Source organism: Pristiophorus japonicus, unplaced genomic scaffold (genome assembly GCF_044704955.1).
Source record: "Pristiophorus japonicus isolate sPriJap1 unplaced genomic scaffold, sPriJap1.hap1 HAP1_SCAFFOLD_1651, whole genome shotgun sequence".
Taxonomy (NCBI): Eukaryota; Metazoa; Chordata; class Chondrichthyes; family Pristiophoridae; genus Pristiophorus; species Pristiophorus japonicus.
Genome location: NW_027251333.1, coordinates 24,557 through 50,241, shown reverse-complemented (window position 1 = coordinate 50,241; position 25,685 = coordinate 24,557). Strand labels below are relative to the sequence as shown.

The following is a 25,685-nucleotide window of genomic DNA, read 5'->3' as shown; positions in this document are numbered from 1 at the left end:
TGGTGGTGCGCTGCAGTGCAGGCCTTGGTCCTTCACTGTGGTTACTCAATTTCAAAAGAAAAAGTAGAGTATGGCTTTCTCTGATGGTTTCTCATGTCTATGCATCTAACGAGCCAGGGTCCCACTTGCTCTAAAATGGCAAGATGCGATGCACGACTGGAGCGTCCACCAGTATCAGAGTGATGCTCACTCTTGAGTCATCTCTTTTTGTGGAGTGGAAGTTAGCAGAGAAACAGAGGCCAAATGATGGGTTGTCTCTATCCTGGCTAGATCCAGACTCTTTTAGTCTGAAAGGACACCTGCTCCCCTTTGTGAAGCGTTCTAAGAATCAGAAACTATACATGACAGGCTGTGCTATTGGACACATCTGATATGGTCCTCACTATCTGCTCGATGTTTCTGGAAATTGACGAGGGTAGCTTTGACTCGTTTGCAAAAGTGTCCCTTTCCTAGGAAAGGTAAATCTATTAATATATTTTGGAGGTCTGCAGAAAAGCTTGGCATTCTAGGCAATGCATATTTGCAGAGAATAGTCACTTGCGCTGAAGTTCTAACCTCCATGGTCACGGGCATCCATTGAAAACCGCTGCAGCAGTTAACATTACAAGTAATATTATACATTTCCCTGAACCTCATTCTGAACTCTAGCACAAGTTTGACCACAGCAGTAATGCCTGGGTAGTTTGTTTCTGTACAAATTTCATCAAATGCACCCATGTTGTTCTGGATATTTGATTCCTTCTGGGGGCGGGGGGGGGGGGGTGGCGGCGGGGGGAAGAAACATGTTGACAAAGGAAATCCTCTTGGAGTTTAAAGCAACCCTACATCAAAAAGAAAATGGGCAAATCTAATTTGACTGAATATGAACTTCAATTATTTCCATTTATTTAAAACCAGAACCTACTATACTTGATTTCTGTATTCTTCCACATTCCACAATATTGTTCTGTGAAGCAGCTGCACTTTAAAAAAAAATTTAAATACCAAGGAGAAATTTCTCCTACTCTAGCATCCTACTTACTATTGCTTTAGAAATTTGAAGCTAGAAGGATAGAAGCCTATGAGTTACAAAAATTACACAAGATCACAAAACTTCTGGCAAGAAGAATTTTTCTAGCAGGAAATATTCATTACTTTACTGAATAATGCTAGCCACTTTTTTCATTAGAATGTTCAAAGGGTGGTTGAAATGCATTGAACACTGTAGTCATATAACATGGTCCTCTACCTCCTGTACAAATCAACTTGAAAATACATCAAGGCCTCAACATTCCCCCTGTATAAATCAGATGCACAGAGGGTGCCTCAGCAATCACCTATCAATATGAATCACATTTATGAATTACTCTTTTGGCTCCCTGTGCACAGATGGGAAAGTGCCATTTTTCACAATGGTAACAAGGCAAGCTGATTTGTTGCCAAATATTAGGGCCAATTTGTTTAATATTTTGTAGTATTTAGTAGGTGACAGATTGTTCTCACATCAGCATCATTAAGGGTTCCTGCAATGCTATCCAGATTAACTTGGAACAATTATTATAGAGTATATAGAGAAAGAACCTCCATTATCACTTTTAGTGTACCTCACCTCATTGAAAAAAAAGTCCTAATGAATGTCAGTCAAAAGCTAATATCAATATTTCAAAACTCAGAACATATTTATAGCTTCTTTCCTGACCATGCAACACCCTTTTGCTGGGCTTTAACAGTATTTATGCAAGGTGGTCTAAGTACTTACTTTTTGTACTTAAATGCACTTCCATTTCTTGAAGCCTAGATGGCACTACACATCCTTCTGTCTCTCTGCAGATAACTAAAATCACAAGACACCTTGTAGTGGTGTACAATATACTGATAATTCTACTGATAATCAGTCACCTTTTATTGGCATATAAATCTTTAAGCAACAATTTTATAAACATAGATGTCTAACAAATGGAGTAGCTTATTTTCCTTTAGCAGTTTTGCTCATGCCTTTTTGAAAATTGCAAACAAAAATCAATATAAATTTCCAAGGTGTTCAATTAATATGCATACATGCAGTACTTTTCACTGTCCGATATGTTTTTTCAACAGATGCCACTGGTATGAAAGCCTTCTCTGCTTTTAATAACCTGATCTCAAACAGCCTGATTGTGTGAGCAACATTTATTTTCATTTTCTCTTTCTCAGAGAGCTTATTTGCATTAGAAGTGAACTATATTTTTGGACATGGTTCACTAAATCAAATACAACCCTCTTTGACAAAGATAGCTAAGGATCAATGAAAGACACCCGTGAATGCTTTCACTATCCATTACAAATCAGAACAGTGAATCTAATCACTTTGTTACAAGTTGAAAACCAATTGTGAATTATAATATAGGATGCATTACAATAGTAAAGTACATTTAACATATGGGTATTGCTGTACTTTTTCCAACTTATTACAAATCACTATGACTCTAATATGATTCAAGTCTCAGGAGATGCTATTAAATTGCAGAGAGGTGCCTGGAATGTGTGCCATCAACCAAGGAGTGTCTTGTTACTAGAATATTTCTTTGCGAGTTCTGGCACAGATTTCTTAAGTCATAGTAGCACTCAGAGGTACTTAGACCTGTAATTAGAGTACCTTCACCAGACCTCCCAGCCAATGCCCTGTAGCTCTAGAGAAGGGAGAAGTTTGATAAAGGCAATGCTGATGAAATGTCCAAATTTAATCATAAAATTATACAGTGGCATCAGAAGACAGTTACATTTTGATTTGAAGAATACAGTCGGAGAGGTGTTACTGAATTTTCGCTGCAACTATATTTAAATGGATGAAATGATTATTTGAGATAAATAATTTACTTTTGCACTTAAAAATGCAAGATTTTGAAAATACATCTTTTCTTCCTTCTCTCTGGAGAGTACAATTACTATCTAGATGGACATGTGGGCATTGTGCGAGACCACAGATGCAATTTGCCTCATGGTTAAATAGCACCACTAGCACTGAGCATCGATTACAGTCAGTGTACAGCACATTAAAGACCATTCAATTTGTAATAACTGGAAAGAACGAACTTGCATTCACATAGCACCTCATTATGTTTTCACATCATTAGAAATTTCACCGGCTCATATTTTAAGTAAGGAGCTCTGCCTTCCACACTCAATCATTGTGCAAGCAGGCAGTACAACCAGCCTATATACCTCTACTCTCAGATGTGAAAATCAGGGACATAGGCCTTACAATAGCAGTGCCAGCTGCTGGTAGCACTCTCACTGCAAATCGAAGGTTGTGTGTTCACTTCAGAGACTTGAGCACATAGGCTAGATAGACACTCCAGTGTAGTACTGAGGGGGCACTGTACTGACAGAAGTGCTGTCTTCTGGATGAGACATTAAACTACCCTCTCAGGTTGAAGTAAAAGATTCCATGGCACTGTTTCAAAGAAGAGCAGTGGGGTTCTCTCCAGTGTCCTGGCCAATCCCTCAACCATTACTAAAAAAAAACAGATTACCTGGTCATCATCATATTGTTGTTTGCGGGAGCTTGCTGTGCACAATTTGGTGTTTCCTACATTACAAGAGTGACTATATTTCAAAAATATTTAATTGACTAAAGTACTTTGTGGGACATCCTGAGGTCATGAAAGGCACTATATGAATGCAAGTTCTTTTTTTTTTTAATCATAGAATCATACAGCACAGAAGGAGGCTACTCAGCCAATCGTGCCTGTGCCGGCTCTTCGAAAGAGTGATCCAATTCGTCCCACTCCCCTGCTCTTTCCCCATAGCATGGCAATTTTTTCCGTTATATATCCAATTCCTTTTTGATTGGGACAAACAGCCAAAATCAGGCTCAACAATTTACCATCTATCGATAAGCAAGTAGTATTAGTCCTGTGTGTGTCTTATGAAGTTAAGTTGAAATGTGAAATTTGTTCCCCTCTATACTTTCTCAGAGGGATAAAGATTGTATTGCATTTTGATCTTAAGCTTTAAATTATTTATTAAGACAACAGACATGAGTCTCTTTAAGTGTAGAAAATAAATTAAGCATTTAAAACCTGCTTCCCTATCAATTTCTGCAACCAAAAAGAAGTTGAGTTCAAATCCCCAGTGGTCATGTGCACTGTAGTGTCTGGTCAGTTCCACCTGGAGTACTATGTACCATTCAGGTCGCTGTGACACAAGGATCCCTCCAGGGCCTTGAGGCAGTGCAGAGGAAGGAACTATAATAAGCTAGAGCTCTTCAGCTTCAAAAACAAATATCTCAAGGGGAAACATACTTAATGGGATAGAAAAAAATGAGCCTGAAACAATACTTTCAGATATGCCAGAACACAGATTCAGGGATATGAAGGGCAAATTTATAAGAGATGACAGGAAGTATTTCTTTACAGAGAGTGATCAACAAGCAGAATGATTCGTTAGGAATGGTAGTCATGACCAGGATACTAAGCTAATTCGAGAAACAGCAAGCTATGCGCAATGGGAAGATTGTAGGATTGAAAGGGTACAATCAAGTGAACTGAAGGGCCCGCTTCATTTGAACAGGTCTTGCAAAGTCTTGGCATTCAGAACAATGGGTCAGGATTGAACCACAATAATAAAATTATGGCCGCCTGACATATTCTTGGAACTGTTATCAACCGAACCAGGGTAACTGTAGCAGGAGGCTCAAAAACATCTTGATTTTTTAACCACGTAGATACTCATTTTAAACAAGTTCTTTAAACCTTTCTCAAACAGAATCACAATGGTTTATATCAGCACAGCAGAAAACATCCATCAGGAATTGGCATTAATATGATAAACACAAAGAATACTAGAGAACACCCTTTACTGACAGCAACTTTTCATGAAATATTAACATACCTGGAACATCCATGGGTCTCTTTTTAAGTGTGGTTATAGCGCTGCCATCTTTTCTCCGTAGTAAAGGGCTACTTCTTCTCTCTGCCACTTTCTGTTTTAGTCTGGAGCGTACCTTTAAGTTTGGCTCAGATGCTGTCAAATCAAACACCAGAAATTACATGTTGTCAATATAATAGAGCTTTTTGTTCAAAAGTACTATTCACTGTGGAGCAAGTTGCTCCATTTAAATGACTCAAAGCCAGTGTAAAGCACATTTCGAGAGGCCATGTTCAATTTTTAGCAGGGTACATCATCTTTGACAGCACCTCCCAAACCCACAACCTCTACCACCTATAAGATCAAGGGCAGCAGGTGCATGGGAACATCACCACCTCCAAGTCACACACCAGCCTGACTTGGAAATATATCACGTTCCTTCATCATAGCTGGGTAAAAATCCTGGAACTCCCTCCCTAACAGCACTGTGGGAGTACCTTCACCACATGGACTGCAGCAGTTCAAGAAAGTGACTCACCACCACCTTCTCAAGGGCAATTAGGAATGGGCAATAAATGCTGGCCTTACCAGTGACACCCACATCCCGTGAATGAATTTTTAAAAAAAGCTACAAAAGGGTTTGTCTTTCCCAACTTTTCTCCTTCCGACAGTGTTGACTCTTTGCTGGGTTATGATTCCACCAATCCGCTGCCTCATAGAAACATAGAAAATAGGTGCAGGAGTAGGCCATTCGGCCCTTCTAGCCTGCACCGCCATTCAATGAGTTCATGGCTGAACATGCAACTTCAGTACCCCATTCCTGCTTTCTCGCCATATCCCTTGATCCCCCTAGTAGTAAGGACCTCATCTAACTCCTTTTTGAATATATTTAGTGAATTGGCCTCAACAACTTTCTGTGGTAGAGAATTCCACAGGTTCACCACTCTCTGGGTGAAGAAGTTCCTCCGCATCTCGGTCCTAAATGGCTTACCCCTTATCCTTAGACTGTGACCTCTGGTTCTGGACTTCCCCAACATTGGGAACATTCTTCCTGCATCTAACCTGTCTAACCCCGTCAGAATTTTAAATGTTTCTATGAGGTCCCCTCTCATTCTTCTGAACTCCAGTGAATACAAGCCCAGTTGATCCAGTCTTTCTTGATAGGTCAGTCCCGCCATCCCGGGAATCAGTCTGGTGAACCTTCGCTGCACTCCCTCAATAGCAAGAATGTCCTTCCTCAGGTTAGGAGACCAAAACTGTACACAATACTCCAGGTGTGGCCTCACCAATGCCCTGTACAACTGTAGCAACACCTCCCTGCCCCTGTACTCAAATCCCCTTGCTATGAAGGCCAACATGCCATTTGCTTTCTTAACCGCCTGCTGCACCTGCATGCCAACCTTCAATGACTGATGTACCATGACACCCAGGTCTCGTTGCACCTCCCCTTTTCCTAATCTGTCACCATTCAGATAATAGTCTGTCTCTCTGTTTTTACCACCAAAATGGATAACCTCACATTTATCCACATTATACTTCATCTGCCATGCATTTGCCCACTCACCTAACCTATCCAAGTCGCTCTGCAGCCTCACAGCATCCTCCTCGCAGCTCACACTGCCACCCAACTTAGTGTCATCCGCAAATTTGGAGATACTACATTTAATCCCCTCGTCTAAATCATTAATGTACAGTGTAAACAGCTGGGGCCCCAGCACAGAACCTTGCGGTACCCCACTAGTCACTGCCTGCCATTCTGAAAAGTACCCATTTACTCCTACGCTTTGCTTCCTGTCTGACAACCAGTTCTCAATCCATGTCAGTACACTACCCCCAATCCCATGTGCTCTAACTTTGCACATCAATCTCTTGTGTGGGACCTTGTCGAACGCCTTCTGAAAGTCCAAATATACCACATCAACTGGTTCTCCCTTGTCCACTCTACTGGAAACATCCTCAAAAAGTTCCAGAAGATTTGTCAAGCATGATTTCCTTTTCACAAATCCATGCTGACTTGGACCTATCATGTCACCTCTTTCCAAATGCACTGCTATGACATCCTTAATAATTGATTCCATCATTTTACCCACTACCGATGTCAGGCTGACCGGTCTATAATTCCGTTTTCTCTCTCCCTCCTTTTTTAAAAAGTGGGGTTACATTGGCTACCCTCCACTCTATAGGAACTGATCCAGAGTCAATGGAATGTTGGAAAATGACTGTCAACGCATCCACTATTTCCAAGGCCACCTCCTTAAGTACTCTGGGATGCAGTCCATCAGGCCCTGGGGATTTATCGGCCTTCAATCCCATCAATTTCCCCAACACAATTTTCCGGCTAATAAGGATTTCCCTCAGTTCCTCCTCCTTACTAGACCCCCCGACCCCTTTTATAACCGGAAGGTTGTTCGTGTCCTCCTTCGTGAATACCGAACCAAAGTACTTGTTCAATTGGTCCGCCATTTCTTTGTTCCCCGTTATGACTTCCCCTGATTCTGACTGCAGGGGACCTACGTTTGTCTTTACTAACCTTTTTCTCTTTACATATCTATAGAAACTTTTGCAATCCGTCTTAATGTTCCCTGCAAGCTTCTTCTCATACTCCATTTTCCCTGCCCTAATCAAAACCCTTTGTCCTCCTCTGCTGAGTTCTAAATTTCTCCCAGTCCCCAGGTTCGCTGCTATTTCTGACCAATTTGTATGCCACTTCCTTGGCTTTAATACTATCCCTGATTTCCCTTGATAGCCACGGTTGAGCCACCTTCTATTTTTTATTTTTATGCCAGACAGGAATGTACAATTGTTGTAGTTCATCCATGCGGTCTCTAAATGTCTGCCATTGCCCATCCACAGTCAACCCCTTAAGTATCATTCGCCAATCCATCCCAGCTAATTCACGCCTCATACCTTCAAAGTTAGCCTTCTTTAAGTTCTGGACCATGGTCTCTGAATTAACTGTTTCATTCTCCATCCCAATGCAGAATTCCACCATATTATGGTCACTCTTCCCCAAGGGGCCTCGCACAACGAGATTGCTAATTAATCCTCTCTCATTACATAATACCCAGTCTAAGATGGCCTCCCCCCTAGTTGGTTCCTCGACATATTGGTCTAAAAAACCATCCCTTATGCACTCCAGGAAATCCTCCTCCACCGTATTGCTTCCAGTTTGGTTATGTGCATATTAAAGTCACCCATTATAACTGCTGCACCTTTATTGCATGCACTCCTAATTTCCTGTTTGATGCCCTCCCCAACATCACTACTACTGTTTGGAGGTCTGTACACAACTCCCACTAACATTTTTTGCCCTTTGGTGTTCTGCAGCTCTACCCATATAGATTCCACATCATCCAAGCTAATGTCCTTCCTAACTATTGCCTTAATCTCCTCCTTAACCAGCAATGCTACCCCACCTCCTTTTCCTTTTATTCTATCCTTCCTGAATGTTGAATACCCCTGGATGTCGAGTTCCCAGCCCTGATCATCCTGGAGCCACGTCTCCGTAATCCCAATCACATCATATTTGTTAACATCTATTTGCACAGTTAATTCATCCACCTTATTGCGGATACTCCTTGCATTAAGACACAAAGCCTTCAGGCTTGTTTTTTTAACACCCTCTGTCCTTTTAGAATTTTGCTGTACAATGGCCCTTTTTGTTCTTTGCCTTGGGTTTCTCTGCCCTCCACTTTTCCTCATCTCCTTTCTGTCTTTTGCTTTTGCCTCCTTTTTGTTTCCCTCTATCTCCCTGCATTGGTTCCCATCCCCCTGCCATATTAGTTTAACTCCTCCCCAACAGCACTAGCAAACACTCCCCCGAGGACATTGGTTCCGATTCTGCCCAGGTGCAGACCGTCCGGATTGTACTGGTCCCACCTCCCCCAGAACCGGTTCCAATGCCCCAGGAATTTGAATCCCTCATTGCTGCACCATTGCTCAAGCCACGTATTCATCTTGTATAAACGGCCACTAATATGATAAATCAAGTGCAAGTATTGGCGGGCTACTTGATCGTGGGGTGACACAGCATTGCAGTTAAACCTGATCTCAGTCTCACCTGAGGTCTGCACATGCTCACTTTCTGTCGTGGTTACTGGATAGCAATCATGAGTGAGACCATGGCTAATTTGTATCCTCCCTAAACCAGGGTGCTTGGGGCCTATTTTAGTGCTGAGCTCAGCACATCTCAGCATTTGCCTGGTCTATACTGTTCAGCCCTCATTGGATAAACTTCGTAAGCCATTTAAGGGGGCTGCAACAAGTATTTTAATAAGTACTCTGTTTTTAATTAGATTAATGTAATGGGTTACAATGCTACAAATAACCAGCTATGCAAAATGTTTTATCAGCTAAAACAAATAAAGAAAGGCAAGTAACCCACCGATAACAAATGTATTAAATGACATAAAAATATCCTGCCATTTCAGCAGCTGGGAATACACTACGCAAGGTCCATGTGTGTAATCAGATATCAAAATGAATGTTACGCAATAACTCTGGCGTAAAATGTATGAAGATAGAATAAACAAACAAGAATTTTTAAGAACAGAAAAGGAGCATTAGGGACAAGTATATCACTTTTGGAATGTGAACCTGACTACAGTATTTTATATCTTTCAACAAGGTTGAAGAATTATCATGAAATCCAGTGTATGGGCCATACTTTGCTGCATGCTTTTATGTCATAATATAGATGTCATTTATATTCTTAGAGCTTGTCTTTTTTTAAGGTTCTCAGCAAAAAAAACATACATGTCTTCAAGAAATCTTCAAAAAAGTCTTCACACTGAAGGAGGTTGCAATGGGCCATTCACAGCACTGGACTTTATGCCTCTATCTGAAGTGTACTCCATCCTTAAAAGCACATTAGAACGCTTCCTATACCCCTCAGGTTGCATTTTTCTTTCCTGTAAATATTTACGGTTAATATTTGGAATGGGATGCTGCTATATAAGTATCACTCATATTTTGTAGAGTCTATTAAGCAAATTTAGAAGGGAACCAAATTTACATGTGTTACATAACGCTCAACGACATACACCAGTCGATTAAGCTCCATTGGACGGGCCACATTGTGTGCATGCCCGACACAAGACTCCCAACGCAAGCACTCTACTCGGAACTCCTACACGGCAAGCGAGCCCCAGGGCAGAGGAAACGTTCCAAGGACACCCTCAAAGCCTCCTTGATAAAGTGCAACATCCCCACCGACACCTGGGAATCCCTAGCCAAAGGCTGCCCTAAGTGGAGGAAGAGCATCCGGAGGGCAGTGAGCACCTCGAGTCTCGTCGCCGAGAGCATGCAGAAAACAAGCGCAGGCAGCGGAAGGAGCATGAGGCAAACCAGACTCCACATCAACTCTTTCCTTCAACGACTATCTGTCCCACCTGTATTGGACTGTACAGTCACCTGAGAACTCGCTTTTAGAGTAGAAGCAAGTCTTCCTCGATTTCAAGGGACTGCCTATGATGATGATGTTACATAAGAAGCATAAGAAATGCAAGAAACAGGAGTAGGCCATACGGTTTCTCAGGCCTGCTCCGTAATTCAAGAACCTGGCTGATATTTGACTGTAACTCCACTTTCCCACCCTGTCCCCACAAAAATCTATTTCAGCCTTGAATATATTCAACAACTCAGCAGCTACAGTCTTTTGGGGCAGAAAATTCCAAAGATTCACAACACTCTGTGTTAAGAAATTCCTCCTCATCTCAGTCTTAAATGGCTGACCCCTTGTCCTGAGCGCTAGTTCTACACTCTCCAGTCAGGGGAAAAAGCCTCTCAGTATCTACCTGGTCAATCTCCCTCAGAATATTATGAGCCTGAAATTGCGCTCCCCACGGGCGCGTACAAGGTGTGCACGCATCCGTGGGGTCCTCTCAAGTTCCAGGTTTAAGCATGCGAAGTGCATGCGCCTAAACCCGACACTTGAGATTTGTCAAAAATTCTGCTGACAGATCGCACACATCCGAAACTAAAAGGTCTCCGCGGGCAGAAACCTCCTGCCCAACAAATGTCCTTCAAATTCTCACTAAGCCTGCTTTTATCAGCGTAAGACTTTTAAAGTACAAAAAAATATATATTTTTTTTTAATTGAAACATTTAAAATCCTGTTAAGATAAGTTTATTTTTAGACCCTTTAAAATATGCAAATTTAATTTTCAAAACATTACATTTTTGTTTAAGTAATTAATGAAATTCCATTTTTAGTGATTTGAGATATGTGATGGTTTTTTTAAACGTTATTTTCTGTGTTTTGGGGGGTATTCCCATTCATCATCATAGGCAGTTCCTCAAAATCGAGGAAGACTTGCTTCCACTCAAAGTGAATTCTTGGGTGACTGAACAGTCTAATATGGGAATTACAGTCTTTGTCACAGGTGGGACAGACAGTCGTTGAAGGAAAGGATGGGTGTGAAGTCTTGTTTGCTGCACGCTCCTTCCGCTGCCTGCGCTTGCTTTTTGCATGCTCTCGGCGACGAGACTCGAGGTACTCAGCGCTCTCCTGGATGCTCTTCCTCCACTTAGGGTGGTCTTTGGCCACGGACTACATGTTGGTGGGGATGCTGCATTTTATCAAGGAGGCTTTGATGGTGTCCTTGAAACGTTTCCTCTGCCCACCTGGGGCTCGCTGGACGTGTAGGAGATCCGTGTAGAGCGCTTGCTTTGGGAGTCTTGTGTCAGGCATACGAACAATGTGGCCTGCCCAACAGAGCTGGTCGAGTGTGGTCAGTGCTTCAGTGCAGGATGTTGGCCTGATCGAGGACGCTAACTTTGATGTGTCTGTCCTCCCAGGGGATTTTCAGGATCTTGCAGAGACATTGTTGGTGGTATTTCTCCAGCGATTTGAGGTGCCCACTGTATATGGTCCACGTTTGAGCCATACAGGAGGGCGTTATCACTCCAACCCTGCAGACCATGAGCTTGATGCCAGGTTTGAGGACCTGAATTTCGAACACACTCTTCCTCAGGCAGCCGAAGGCTGCGCTGGCACACTGGAGGCAGTGTTGACCAAGTCGTTGATGTTCGCTCTTGCTGACAATAGGCTCCCGAGGTATTGAAAGTGGTCCACGTTGTCCAGAGCCGCGCCGTGGATCTTGATGACTGGGAGGGCAGTGCTGTGTGGCGGGGTCAGGTTGGTGGAGGACCTTTGTCTTACGGATGTTTAGCGTAAGGCCTATGCTTTCATACGCCTCAGTGAAGATGCTGACTATGGCTTGGATTTCAGTTTCTGAATGTGCGCAGACACAAGCATCGTCCGCGTACTGTAGCTGGACGACGGAGGTTGGGATGGTCTTGGATCTGGCCTGGAGACAATGTTGAACAGGTTCCCACTGGTTCTGTAGTTTAGTTCGACTCCAGCGGAGAACTTGTTGAGTGTGAGGTGGAGCATTGCAGCGAAGAAAATCAAGAGGAGGGTTGGCACGATGATGCAGCCCTGCTTGACGCTGGTCCGGACGTGGATTGGGTCTGTGATGGATCTGTTGGTCAGGATCACGGCTTGCATGTTGTCGTGGAGCAGGCGGATGATGGTGACAAACTTTTGGGGGGTAGCCGAAATGGAGGAGGACGCTCCATAGTCCCTCATGGTTGACAGTGTCCAAAGGTGGCCATGTACTAGGGTTGGTCCTGTTCCTTGCATTTCTCTTGCAGGTTTCGCGCTGTAAAGATCATGTCCGTTGTACCCCGGGAGGAGCTCCGCAGCCACAGGGGGATTCCTCTGTAGTTGCCGCAGTTGGACTTGTCCTTTTTTTTTTTAAAAAGATGGTCACAATTACTGCATCTCAGATCTCCCGGCATGCTCTCCTCCTTCCAGATGAGAGAGATGAGAGAGATGAGGTCATGCATTCATGCCAATAGTGCCTCTCCGCCATACTTTAGTGCCTCAGTGGGGATTCCATCCGCTCCAGTTGCCTTTTTGTTCTTGAGCTGGCGGATGGCCTTTTCTACCTTGTGCAGGGCTGGGGTTTTGCTGAGATGGTGGCAGCTAGCATGCTGCGGTATGGAGTCAAGGACACTCGTGTCAAAGGCAGAGTCTCGGTTCAGGAGATCTTGGAAGTGATCCTTCCAGCGGGTCCTGACTGCCTCGGTGTCCTTGATGAATATTTCCCCGTTCTTGGCCAGCAGTGGGGTGGGGCCTTGGGCCGTAGGTGGCCTTAACAGTGGTGAAGAATCCTCGCACATCATGGCTGTCAGCCAGCTGCTGAATCTCTTGTGCTTTCTCCATCCACCATCTATTCTTTAGGTCACAGATTTTTTGTTGGACCTCGGCCTTAATTGGTCTGTAATGCTGCTTTGCTGCTCCAGAGTTGACTTGTTGCTTTAGGTTCAGAAATGCCCTGCCCATGCGATTTATTAGCTCTTGGATCTCTGGTCACTCTCATCAAACCAGTCCTGGTGTTTCCTGGTTGAGTGACCGAGCGTATCTTCGCAAACACTGGTTATGGTGGCCTGGAGGGCAGACCAAGCGCTGTGGGCACTCTGCGCTTCGGGGTCATCAAGGGTCGCCAGGTTAGCAGTGAGGCGCTGGCTGTTTAGGGCTCTCCTAGCTGGGTCTTTGAGTGCCCCGGCATTGATTATTTTGCGGCACCGCTTCTGCTGCCCCCTCCGCTTTGGGGCTATATTGATGTGATGATGGAACGGATTAGGCGGTGGTCCATCCAGCAGTCATCAGCTCCTGTCATGGCGCGGGTGATGTGCACATTCTTGCGATCCCTGGCTCGAACGATGACATAGTCGAGCAAGTGCCAATGTTTGGAGCGAGGGTGTTGCCACGATGCCTTGTATTTGTCCCGCTGGTGGAACAAGATGTTAGTGATGACAAAATCGGATTCTAGGCATTTTGTCAGGAGCAGGGTACCGCTGGAGTTGGTTTTCCCTATCCCCTCTCTGCCGATCACACCTCCCCAGAGGTCTGTGTCCTTGTCGACCCTGGCATTGAAGTTGCCGAGGAGGATCAGTTTGTCGTCCGTAGGCACGCGGGACAGGGATTGTTCGAGGCTGGAGTAAAAACCCTCTTTGGTCTCATCTGTTGCATCGAGTGCTGGGGCATACGCACTGATGACTGTGGTGCACTGGTTCTGGGATAGGGTGAGTCGGAGAGTCATGAGACGTTTGCTAATCCCGCAGGGGGAGTCTCTGAGGTGGTCGACCAGCTCGTTCTTGATCGCGAAACAAACTCCGTCGAAGCAGCGTTCTTCCTCTGGCTTGCCTTTCCAGAAGAAGGTGTAACCTCCACCTTGTTCCTTGATCTGTCCTTCCCCTGCCCGCCGGTCTCGCTTAGGGCGGCGACGTCGACGTCGAAGAGTCTGGGTTCCCAGGCAACTATGGCTGGTCGAAGGCTCAACGGTGGTGAGCCTTCGACCAGCTTCAAACACAGGTTTGGATCTACCTCATGCGCGAGCCTTCCCTCCAGGCCTCCATCCATCGGCGACGTCTGGGCCTTCATCCATCGACGATGGTCTATTCCCATTCATACTTATGGCAGCTCTGTATATATGGAACTCACGCAAGTATGAATGGTGATCTCCCGACTGTGTTAGGCTGGGCCGGTCCATGTGATCCCACTGATGCATACAAAATCCTTATATGCTCCTGGGATATGTATGCCCCCTATGAACCTTCGCGTAGAGGCCCAGGACCGCAAGTCTACGACCCTCCGGGGCCACCAGGTAGATTCATAGAAAATTTTCAGGTCGGAGGCATCCACCCGTGGGAAGCCACCAACCACAATTTCTGGGCCTAAATGTTTCAATGAGATCACCTCTCATTCTTCTAAACTCGAGAGTATAGATCCATTCTATACAATCTCTCATCATAGGACAACCCGCTCATCCCAGGGATCAATCTAGTGAACCTTTGTCGCACCACCTCGAGGCCAAGTATATCCTTCCTCAGACAAGGAAATCAAAATTGTGCACAGTACTCCAGGTGTGGTCTCAACAAAGCCCTGCACAATCGTAGCAAGACTTCTTACTCTTGTACTCCAACCCTCTTGCAATAAATGCCAACATGCCAGTTGCCTTCCTAATTGCTTGCTGTACCTGGATGCTAACTTTCTTTTTTTCCTGTACGAGGACACCTAAATCTCTCTGATCACCAATATTTAATGGTTTCTCACCATTTAAAAAAATATTCTGTTTTTCTATTCTTCCTACCAAAGTGAATAACCTCACATTATACTCCACCTGCCGCCTTATTGCCCACTCACTTAACCTTTCTGTTTTCCTTTGCAGGCTCTTTGTGTCCTCCTCACAGATCACTTTTCCACCTAGCTTTCCATCGTCAGCAAACTTGGATACATTACACTTGGTCCCTTCATCCAAGTCATTGGTCCTGAAATTACGGTCGGAGGAGCATGGGATTCCCCAGTGGGGAGGCCTTCTCTTCCCGCGCTACGAAGCGCGCTCCTGTCTTCGAGTTTCCCACGCAGAAAATGCAGTTACGTGTGACTGCTCAACCAATCAGATACAGTATTCTCAATTAATAGCAATGAGAACTGCCGTATCTACGAGTTCTCATTGCTATTAATTGAGAAAAAAACACAATTAACACCAATTAATAAAAAACATCTCAGAATTAAAATTAATTGAAATTAATGTTAATAAAATGTCTTAGAGAAAAAAATTTCCGAGTTTTTAAAAAAGTTTTTTTAATTATGGTTTGAAATAAATTTAACGTAGTAGGCAGGAATTTTAAAAATAAAATGTGTATTTTAATTTTATTTTTTATGTTTTAAGGGTGTTTTAAGACTCTTGCGCCTGTAAATGTAGGCTATGCACCTGCTTTTAATCAGGCGCAAGAGTTTTGAGGACGTTTGCTGGGCAAGATATGAGTAAATACCACAAGCTTGCCCGTACAAATTTCCTCGCTCCAGAGATGCGGATGATCCGATGCCTTTCCGGGTCCGTACGGACCCGGGGAGGCCAGAATTTCTGGGCCATTATCATCATCATCACAGGCAGGCCCTCGGAGTCGAGGAAGACTTGCTTCCACTCTAAAAATGAGTCCTTAGGTGACTGAACAGTCCAATACGAAAACCACAGTCTCTGCCACAGGTGGGACAGGTAGTCGTTGAGGGAAAGGGTGGGTGGGACTGGTTTGCCGCACGCTCTTTCCGCTGCCTACGCTTAATTTCTGCATGCTCTCGGTGATGAGACGATGAGACTCGAGGTGCTCAGCATCCTCCCAGATGCACTTCCTCCACTTCGGGCAGTCTTTGGCCAGGACTCCCAGGTGTCAGTGGAGATGTTGCACTTTATCAGGAAGGCTTTGAGGATGTCTTTGTAACGTTTCCTCTGCCCATCTTTGGCTCTTTTGCCGTGAAGGAGTTCAGAATCGAGCGCTTGCTTAGGGAGTCTCGTGTCTGGCATGCGAACAATGTGGCCTGCCCAGCGGAGCTGATCAAGTGTGGTCAGTGCTTCAATGCAGGGGATGTTGGTCTGGTCAAGGATGCTCACGTTGGTGCATCTGTCCACCCAGGGGATTTGCAGGATCTTGCGGAGGCATCGTTGGTGGTATTGCTCTAGCGACTTGAGGTGTCTACTGTACATGGTCTTGTTGATAAGAGGCTCCCGAGATATGGGGAATGTTCCACGTTGTCCAGGGCCGTGCCGTGATGATTGAGGGGCAGTGCTGTGCGGCAGGGTCAGATTGGTGGAGGACTTTTGTCTTACGGATGTAATATAAACTGTAAATAGCTGAGGCCTAAGCACCGCTCCTTGCGGTACCCCATTGGTTACAGCCTGCCAACCTCAAAATTACCCGTTTAATCCTCTGCTCAGTTTTCTGTCTGTTAGCCAATCCTCTATTACCCTCAACCCCATGAGCCCTTGTTCTTAAAAATTAGGTCGGTCAGTTATTACATAGCAATTGCTATAGATTAGTATTTTTTATTGCTAATGCTAATTCACCTAAAAGATCCTAGTTTGAGAACATTTACTGCATTTCAATTTAGATTTTTCCTCCCCCTTAACTTGGGAATAGAATTTGGGACTACTATAAAGCTAATTATTAAACCTGTTTCTTCTACACTTAATTTTGATCTTATATCAGCTATATACCTGCAGTAAATGTGCAACATGAAACAGTAAAATAGCAAATTTTCTGGAGTGTGCTGCATCTGAACTCTTTTTAATTACAAGTACAGTTGTGAGTTTTTAACGTTTACCCGTGTATTTTCACATTATACTTTTTATAAAAATTAATTCCCCCAACAGTTCAGAATTTATTCAGTTAACAGTTTATCTGGTCAGAGCTGAGTTATCATTTCAGTCAGGGTGACAACAGGAGGGCCCTGGGTTAGGGAGAGGTTCCCACTCCTGGTTACTATCCAGTGACTCTGTTGGCAGTGAACCTATTAGGACAAGAGCAAGACTCAGATGGGAAGCCTCAGCCCTTTGTAATCGGGTAATGTGACACTCATTGGTCATGGTTCTTAATTAATAATGGCTACTTCAGTAGGGCACCATAGGGTACTTGGCACCCACAGATTGTACTCAGCAAGAAGGCAATGCCTTCAAAAGAAGGGATTGAGAGGAGAAAATGTGGGGAGAAAATAAGCTGCAAGGAAGGTTCAGTAAATATTCCATGATCGTGCTTTACATAGAAACATAGAAATTAGGTGTAGGAGCAGGCCATTCGGCCCTTCGAGCCTGCACCGCCATTCAATAAGATCATGGCTGATCATTCAACCTCAGTATCCCTTTCCTGCTTTCCCTCCATACCCCTTGATCCCTTTGGCCATAAGGGCCATATCTAACTCCCTTTTGAATATATCTAACGAACTGGCCTCAACAACTTTCTGCGGTAGAGAATTCCACAGGTTAACCACTCTCTGGGTGAAGAAGTTTCTCCTCATCTCGGTCCTAAATGGCTTACCCCTTATCCTTAGACTGTGACCCCTGGTTCTGGAACTCTCCAGCAACGAGAACATTCTTCCTGCCTCTAACCTGTCCAATCCCGTCAGAATTTTATATGTTTCTATGGGAGCCCCTCTCATTCTTCGAAACTCCAGTGGATACAAGCCCAGTTGATCCAGTCTCGCCTCATACGTCAGTCCTGCCGTCCCGGGAATCAATCTGGTGATCCTTCACTGTACACCCTCAATAGCAAGAACATCCTTCCTCAGATTAGGAGACCAAAACGCAACACAATGGGCCCAAGTTTCCACATGATAAAAAACGGGCGCCCCTCCGAGCTGGGCGCCCGTTTTTCGCGCCTAAAACGGCGCCTAAAAAAAACCTCGCGATTCTGGAGCGCCCTGCAGCTCCTTGTCTGCCTGGCGCGGCGCCCAGGGGGGCGGAGCCGACACTCGCGCCAATTTTGTATGTGGGAGGGGGCGGGTACTATTTAAATTAGTTTTTTTCCTGCCGGCATCGCTGCGCGTGTGCGTTGAAGCGTTCACGCATGCTCAGTGTGAAAAAAACATTGGCACTCAGCCATTTTTGTAGTTCTTTGCAGCTGTTTAATTTTTGAACATTTTTTTTTATAAAAGAACATTGCCATCAGCACTTGCAGCCTTCTCACTGTCTCCTCCCCCCCCGCTGGGAAGAACGGGCGCCTCCTTCCCCCCCCACCGTGGGAAGAATGGGCGCCTCCCCCCCCCCCCGCCGGAAAGAACGGGCGCCTCCTTACCACCCCCCCCCCCCCCCCACCGCGGGAAGAACAGGCGCCGCCTCCACCCCCCCCCACCACGGGAAAGAACGGGCGCCTCCTACCAACCCCCCCCCCCCCCCCCCGCGCGGGAAGTATGGGCGCCTCCTCCCTCCGCCCCCCTCGCGGGAAGAACGGGCGCCTCAGGCTGACTGCAGAATTCTCCCTTGCTGAAGCACTTTCACACAGGTAGGAAGATGGTTTATTTAATCTTTTCTTTGCTTATAAATGTTTATTCAGGTTGGATTTATTTGTATAATATTTGTAGAAGTATAAATAAGGATTTATTGTAGAATTTAATGACTTCCCTTCCCCCCACCCCCCCCACCTCGTTCTGGACGCCAAATTTGTAACCTGCGCCTGATTTTTTAATGTGTAGAACAGGTTTTTTCAGTTCTACAAAAATCTTCACTTGCTCCATTCTAACTTAGTTTGGAGTACATTTTCACTGTGGAAAGGACATTCTTGCTATTGAGGGAGTGCAGCGAAGGTTCACCAGACTGATTCCCGGGATGGAGGGACTGACCTATCAAGAAAGACTGGATCAACTGGGCTTGTATTCACTGGAGTTCAGAAGAATGAGAGGGGACCTCATAGAAACATATAAAATTCTGACGGGGTTAGACAGGTTAGATGCAGGAAGAATGTTCCCAATGTTGGGGAAGTCCAGAACCAGGGGTCACAGTCTAAGGATAAGGGGTAAGCCATTTAGGACCGAGATGCGGAGGAACTTCTTCACCCAGAGAGTGGTGAACCTGTGGAATTCTCTACCACAGAAAGTTGTTGAGGCCAATTCACTAAATATATTCAAAAAGGAGTTAGATGAGGTCCTTACTGCTAGGGGGATCAAGGGGTATGGCGAGAAAGCAGGAATGGGGTACTGAAGTTGAATGTTCAGCCATGAACTCATTGAATGGCGGTGCAGGCTAGAAGGGCCGAATGGCCTACTCCTGCACCTATTTTCTATGTTTCTAAGTCAGGCGTCAGTGGCTGGACACGCCCCTTTTGAAGAAAAAATTCTGTTCCAAAGTAGAACTGTTCTACCTGACTAGAACTGCAGAAAAAAAAATGTGGAGAATTGCGATTTCTAAGATAGTCCGTTCTCCACCAGTTGCTCCTAAAAATCAGGCGCAAATCATGTGGAAACTTGGGCCCAATATTCCAGGTGTGACCTCACCAAGGCTCTGTACAACTGCAGTAAGACCTCCCTGCTCCTATACTCAAATCCCCTAGTTATGAAGGCCAACATGCCATTTGCCTTCTTCACCTGCTGTACCTGCATGCCAAACTTCAGTGACTGATGTACCATGACACCCAGGTCTCGTTGAACCTCCTCTTTTCCTAATCTGTCACCATTTAGATAATATTCTGTCTTCCTGTTTTTGCCACCAAAGTGGATAACCTCACATTTATCCACATTATACTGCATCTGCCATGCATTTGCCCACTCACCTAACCTGTCCAAGTCACCCTGCAGCTTCTTAGCATCCTCCTCACAGCTCACACCGCCACCCAGCTTAGTGTCATCTGCAAACTTGGAGATATTACACTCCATTCCTTCATCTAAATCATTGATATACATTGTAAATAGCTAGGGTCCCAGCACTGAACCCTGCGGTACCCCACTGGTCACTGCCTGACCCGTTTATTCCAACTCTCTGCTTCCTGTCTGCCAACCAGTTCTCTATCCACTCAATACATTATCCCCAATACCATGTGCTTTAATTTTGCACCCTAATCTCTTGTGTGGGACCTTGTCCAAATACACCACATCCACTAGTTCTCCCTTGTCCACTCTACTAGTTACATCTCAAAAAATTCTAGAAGATTTGTCAAGCATGATTTTCCTTTCATAAATCCATGCTGACTTGGGCCGATCCTGTCACTGCTTTCCAAATGCGCTGCTATTTCATCATTAATAATTTATTCCAACATTTTCCCCACCACCGATGTCAGGCTAACTGGTCTATAATTCCTGGTTTTCTCTCTCCCTCCTTTTTTAAAAAGTGGTGCTACATTAGCTACCCTCCAGTCCATCCAGAGTCAATAGAATGTTGGAAAATGATCACTAATGCATCCACTATTTCTAGGGCTATTTCCTTAAGTACTCTGGGATGCAGCCTATCAGGCCCTGGAGATTTATCGGCCTTCAATCCCATCAATTTCCATAACACAATTTCTTGACTAATAAGGATTTCCTTCAGTTCCTCCTTTTCGCGAGACCCTCAAACCCCTAGTATTTCCGGAAGGTTATTTGTGGCTTCCTTAGTGAAGACAGAACCAAAGTATTTGTTCAACTGGTCTGCCATTTCTTTGTTCTCCATTATTTCACCTGATTTTGACTGTAAAGGACCTACGTTGGTCTTCACTAATCTTTTTCTCTTGATATATCTATAGAAGCTTTTGCAGTCAGTTTTTATGTTCCCTACAAGCTTTCTCTCATACTCTATTTTCCCCCTCCTAATTAGACCCTTTGTCCTCCTCTGCTGAATTCTAAATTTCTCCCAATCCTCAGGTTTGTTGCTTTTTCTGGCCAATTTATATGCCTCTTCCTTGGATTTAACACTATCCTTAATTTCCCTTGTTAGCCACCTTCCCCGTTTTATTTTTACTCCAGACAGGGATGTACAATTGTTGAAGTTCATCCATTTAATCTATAAATGTCTGCCATTGCCTATTCACTATCAACCCTTTAAGTATCACTTGCCAGTCTATCCTAGCCAATTCACGTTTCATACCATCGAAGTTACCTTTCCTTAAGTTCAGGACCCTACTCTCTGAGTTAACACTGTCATTCTCTATCTTAATAAAGAATTCTACCATATTATGGTCACTCTGCCCCAGGGGGCCTCGCACAAGATTGCTAATTAGTCCTTTCTCATTACAGATCACCCAGTCTAGGATGGCCAGCTCTCTAGTTGGTTCCTCGACATATTGGTCTAGAAAGCCATCTCTAATACACTCCAGGAAATCCTCCTCCATCGCATTGCTACCAGCTTGGTTAGCCCAATCTATATGTAGATTAAAGTCGCCCATGATAACAACTGTACACAGGAATATAGCTTACTTTCTGTGAGGTGGAGGACAAGACTCCCAACTTAAGGTCTCTCTATTTTCTCCCCTTATTTTTAGTCGCACTCTACTTTACCCAGACTTTGGAAATACCATTCCATTCTAGTTGCCAGAAGTGACAGCAGTATGGGTAACTCACGACACATCGTCAGTACCTAGCTTCTGCTCAGCACCTGTCCACAGTGACAGGGCAGTGATTGGTCATTCATTGTGGGCACAAACCCATAAGCTCATCCCTTCATTGCCATCAGTGCTCCAACATAATACCCTTATGACTAAGGCAAGTGATTGAGAATAGTGTGAGATCACACCAAATTTCTACACTCGGCTATGCATAGCAAGTTTATTTACTGAGAATACTGTAGAGGATGTGAAAATGTGAATTTCTGAGCAACAACAAATCGTTGCACACTTGATCTCCCAAGTCCAATAGCACAAAGTATTATAAATTAGTTTACTCAATCCATCTCCTCTACAGTTCTGTGCATTGAATTTGGATGTACAAAGAAAATAAATAAATTGGCGAATTTTCTTTTTGGCACATGCCTAAATAGAAAAATTGTAGACAGTTTATTCCAAACAGAATATAACTTCTTATACTTTTCGCTGAGGGAACCAAATTTAGTATACTTTCAATTTGATCATTCACAAGGTGTCATTAAATTAACATTGCATTTTTGGTTTGACACATCCTAGCTGATTTACATAATCTAGATTACTTCTAAAAATGTGCTTACCCCACCCAGAGAAAACAATTAAAATGTAAACAGAATGTATTTTAAGTGGCTTTGTTTCTTTTGGAAAATGCTCAACAAAGGGGAAATGAAAATGAGTATCCTTCATTTCCAACCCCTTTCTAAATTAGAGTCCAAATCCAGAAGAGTGTGGTCACCACGGTGTACTCGGTATTTCAAAAGTAAATCACTGCTATTGTTTACTTAAAACCGGAACTGTAATATTTTTCTTCCCTGCTGCATTACTTGACTGAGATGATTACCAAGGGAACATGGTACTGTGCTAGAGGTGATGTCAGCAATGCATACCATATCTTGCTGGGCAACAAAGAATCTCAACACCCTGTTGTTAAACTGTGCATGATCCTGCTCAGCCTTCTACATACAAGATTCTGAGAGGGCTTGACAGGGTAGATGTGGAGAGGCTGTTTCCCCTAAATGGAGAGTATAGAACTAGTAGAATAAAGGGTTGGCCATTTTGGACTGAGATGAGAATTGTTTTTCATCCAGAGGGTTGTGAATCTTGGAATTCTCTACCCAGAGGTCTGTGGATGCTGAATCGTTGAGTATATTCAAGACTGAGATCGATAGATTTTTGGACTGAGGGAATCAAAGGATATGGGGATAGGGCGGAAAAGTGGAGTTGAGGTCGAAAATCAGCCATGATCTTATTGAATAGCGAAGCAGGCTCAAGGGGCCGTATTGCCTACTCCTGCTTCTATTTCTTATATTTTTCACCAGTAACAGGGGGAGGGAGGCATTTATGGAGTAGTACTGACATCTCAAAATTTTAACTTACAAAGAGAATACCTAACGGTGTACTGTCTGACTTTGTTGCTCATGCCTTATGTTCAAATGCATCAGCAGCAGGACCATCAGCAGGCCGGGGCCATTTCAGGGAGCAGCACGTGCTGCTACAGGAGGGCGACGGCTGCGAAGCCAGGTCGCTGATTGCAGTACGGGCAGGCACAGCAGACGGGACGAAGGAGGGGCAAGAGTTTGTAAAGGGATGTGATCGGGGCCCAGGAGAGGCGTGAGTTTGGGACTCAGAAGGGGCGAGGGCTCAGGGGCATACGGGCCAGCCCACACTGCGATATCTGTGCGCACTAGGTCCGTGCAGCAGAGCTGGTCTCCAGTCGTCTTGGGTAATCCTTGCCACTGGACCAAGACCTAACTCTGTCAAGCCCGCGTGGCAGCTGGAGTGCAACGGCCACCACACGTTAAAAAAATCCACGCACAGGCATCTTCCACCCTTCAAGATGTAGTTCGGGATCTTGAATATTAGGTCCTTCATTGAAACATCGGTGAGCTCACCCCTTTTTGGCATGGAAGCAAGTCATCCTCGCTTCGAGGGACTGCCTATGATGTTGCTCAGATCCATTGTTTTTATAAATATCATCACATTCCCATACCCATATGGTATCCTGTGTTCAATACAGGAGTGTATTGAAATGCAACATCAATTCATTCATTTAAAGAAAGCTGTGAGAAACTGAACCATAAGCTAAAGTTAGGAGTTTGTGAATGGATAGTTCCATTTCAATAGTATCACTCTGCCTGATATCAAAAGGAATTGGCATCTACTTTCAAATGGTAATATCACAAAGTTCATTACCAAAAGGATTTATGCAAATTCAAAATGTAGCATGAAAGCAAATGAGTTGTCTTTGCAAATCTCTGAAGGGTTGTGTGTCTTAATCAGTTCTCAATATTTAAAAATAATGAAGCTTATATTTCAAAGAGATCTGTGCCACTCTGAATTTTCATACAAATGCACTGCAAATAAATGCAAATCTACAGTTTGGTGCTTAAGAAATTAAATCTCGAGATGCTTAAATTGTAAATAAGATCTCCAGTTGTTAGCAACACAGATTAGTTTCTATTTTAAGGTCAGGGTTCACCGACAACCTCATTCGAAGCACTAGAAATTAAATATCCAATAAACCCAGTTCTGACTACCGAACAATCACTTCTGCAGAACAGTTGATTAAAAATGTCTTGTGTGTAATTATTATTCCTTCACATCATCATCTAAACAACAAAATAAAAACACTTGCCATCCCTGGGCCTGAAGATGAAATTGTGTGCACATTCTCTCAAGTGCTTGCTCAGGAAAGCTCTTGTAATTCTTCCCCACAGTGAATTACTAGTCGATTACAAGGCCCTTTGGGTCAGTATGCATTCAGTTTTAATGACAACTTGTAAGAATATTCCATTTGACTGTGCGTGGGCGCTGGACAATGAATGCGCAGACAGAGCGGGAGTGATTGGTCTGTTCGACAGGAAGTGTGTGTGGGCAGATGACAAAGATCACCTCTTCAACTCAAGTGACAGAACATTTAATGCTAACCTCAACAAAGCAGCTACACAAATTACAGGCTTCTTAGTGTCAGCCCACTCATGCAGTTTCAGCTTCCTTTGAATTACAGTACTCTCAATGGTGGAAGCTTTGTTGTTCTTAAATAGTGGTGACCTATACAAAAAGCCTCTAATTTATCTACTCACAACTGGGGTGATTTCATTCATTTTCATCTGGTATTACCTGTTTGAAATACTGTACTTCAGTACTTCACTAAAAATGAGCACTAAACACAATTTGAACAGCTGTCATTAGGTAATTTGAATCATATAACCTATATGGCTATAGTGTAACATTAACACAAAGGTATAATGTTGATTTTACACACAGTAATGCTAGTTCTAAACTAGCCATTCAGTGAAGTTTCCCAAAGCTGTAACATGATAAAAGGATTGGACTAGAGACATTTTTTTAAGTAATAATTCAAGCCCAATAAACATAATAAAAATAATGTCAGATTATTTTCAACTGCACATGAAATTTCACTATCCCAGTCTATTTTCATCTCCTGAATAAATTAATATTTGGAGTCAACTACATTTCTGAATATTAGTGGCAAGTGCTCATAATATCAAGAATCATACAGGCCAGAAATAGTGTTAGCTACCTCAGCCCAAAATGTCTTTCTCCTTTTAACTGACACTAATAAAACCAGAAGCCAACAAATCAAATTTTCTGAGGTGCCAAGATTTCTACTTCCCTTGGCAGGATCCAACAAGTGAAAGCGGTGGGTCAGAAAACCAATGGCATATTCAAGAAGTCGACATGCAATGCCAGTTGTGGCTCTCTATGCTGCAGAAACTGCCTCCATTTTTACTGCAAGGTGATTTCAACAATACAAGATTCACATGTAACCAACTGTTGAGTTGTTTTAAAGTTATCTGTGATTTTTACCAGGGGGCACGAGGGTGTCCTCCTCTCCGGAGACTAGAGAATCTCTATGCAGGCCAACGGGTGTGAAACCGCTTTGATAACTGGCATAGAGTCGATATGAGTGCTCCAATGCTCAACCCGGTATCACTACCCCACCTCTTTTG

The 25,685-nt window shown here is 43.9% G+C and overlaps 1 protein-coding gene across 1 annotated transcript in view; it reads right to left on the bottom strand.

Moving 5' to 3' along the window:
* Positions 1 to 1,028: 1,028 nt before the first annotated feature.
* The window catches only part of LOC139243254 (histone deacetylase 9-like), a 36,918-nt gene continuing 12,261 nt past the window's right edge, over positions 1,029 to 25,685 (bottom strand). The window contains exons 2-4 of the mRNA XM_070870740.1: positions 4,852 to 4,983; positions 1,739 to 1,813; positions 1,029 to 1,042 (exon numbers count right to left, since the gene is read on the bottom strand). Of these exons, the coding sequence (XP_070726841.1) occupies positions 1,029 to 1,042; positions 1,739 to 1,813; positions 4,852 to 4,983 (221 nt within the window). The remainder of the gene's footprint in view (positions 1,043 to 1,738; positions 1,814 to 4,851; positions 4,984 to 25,685) is intronic.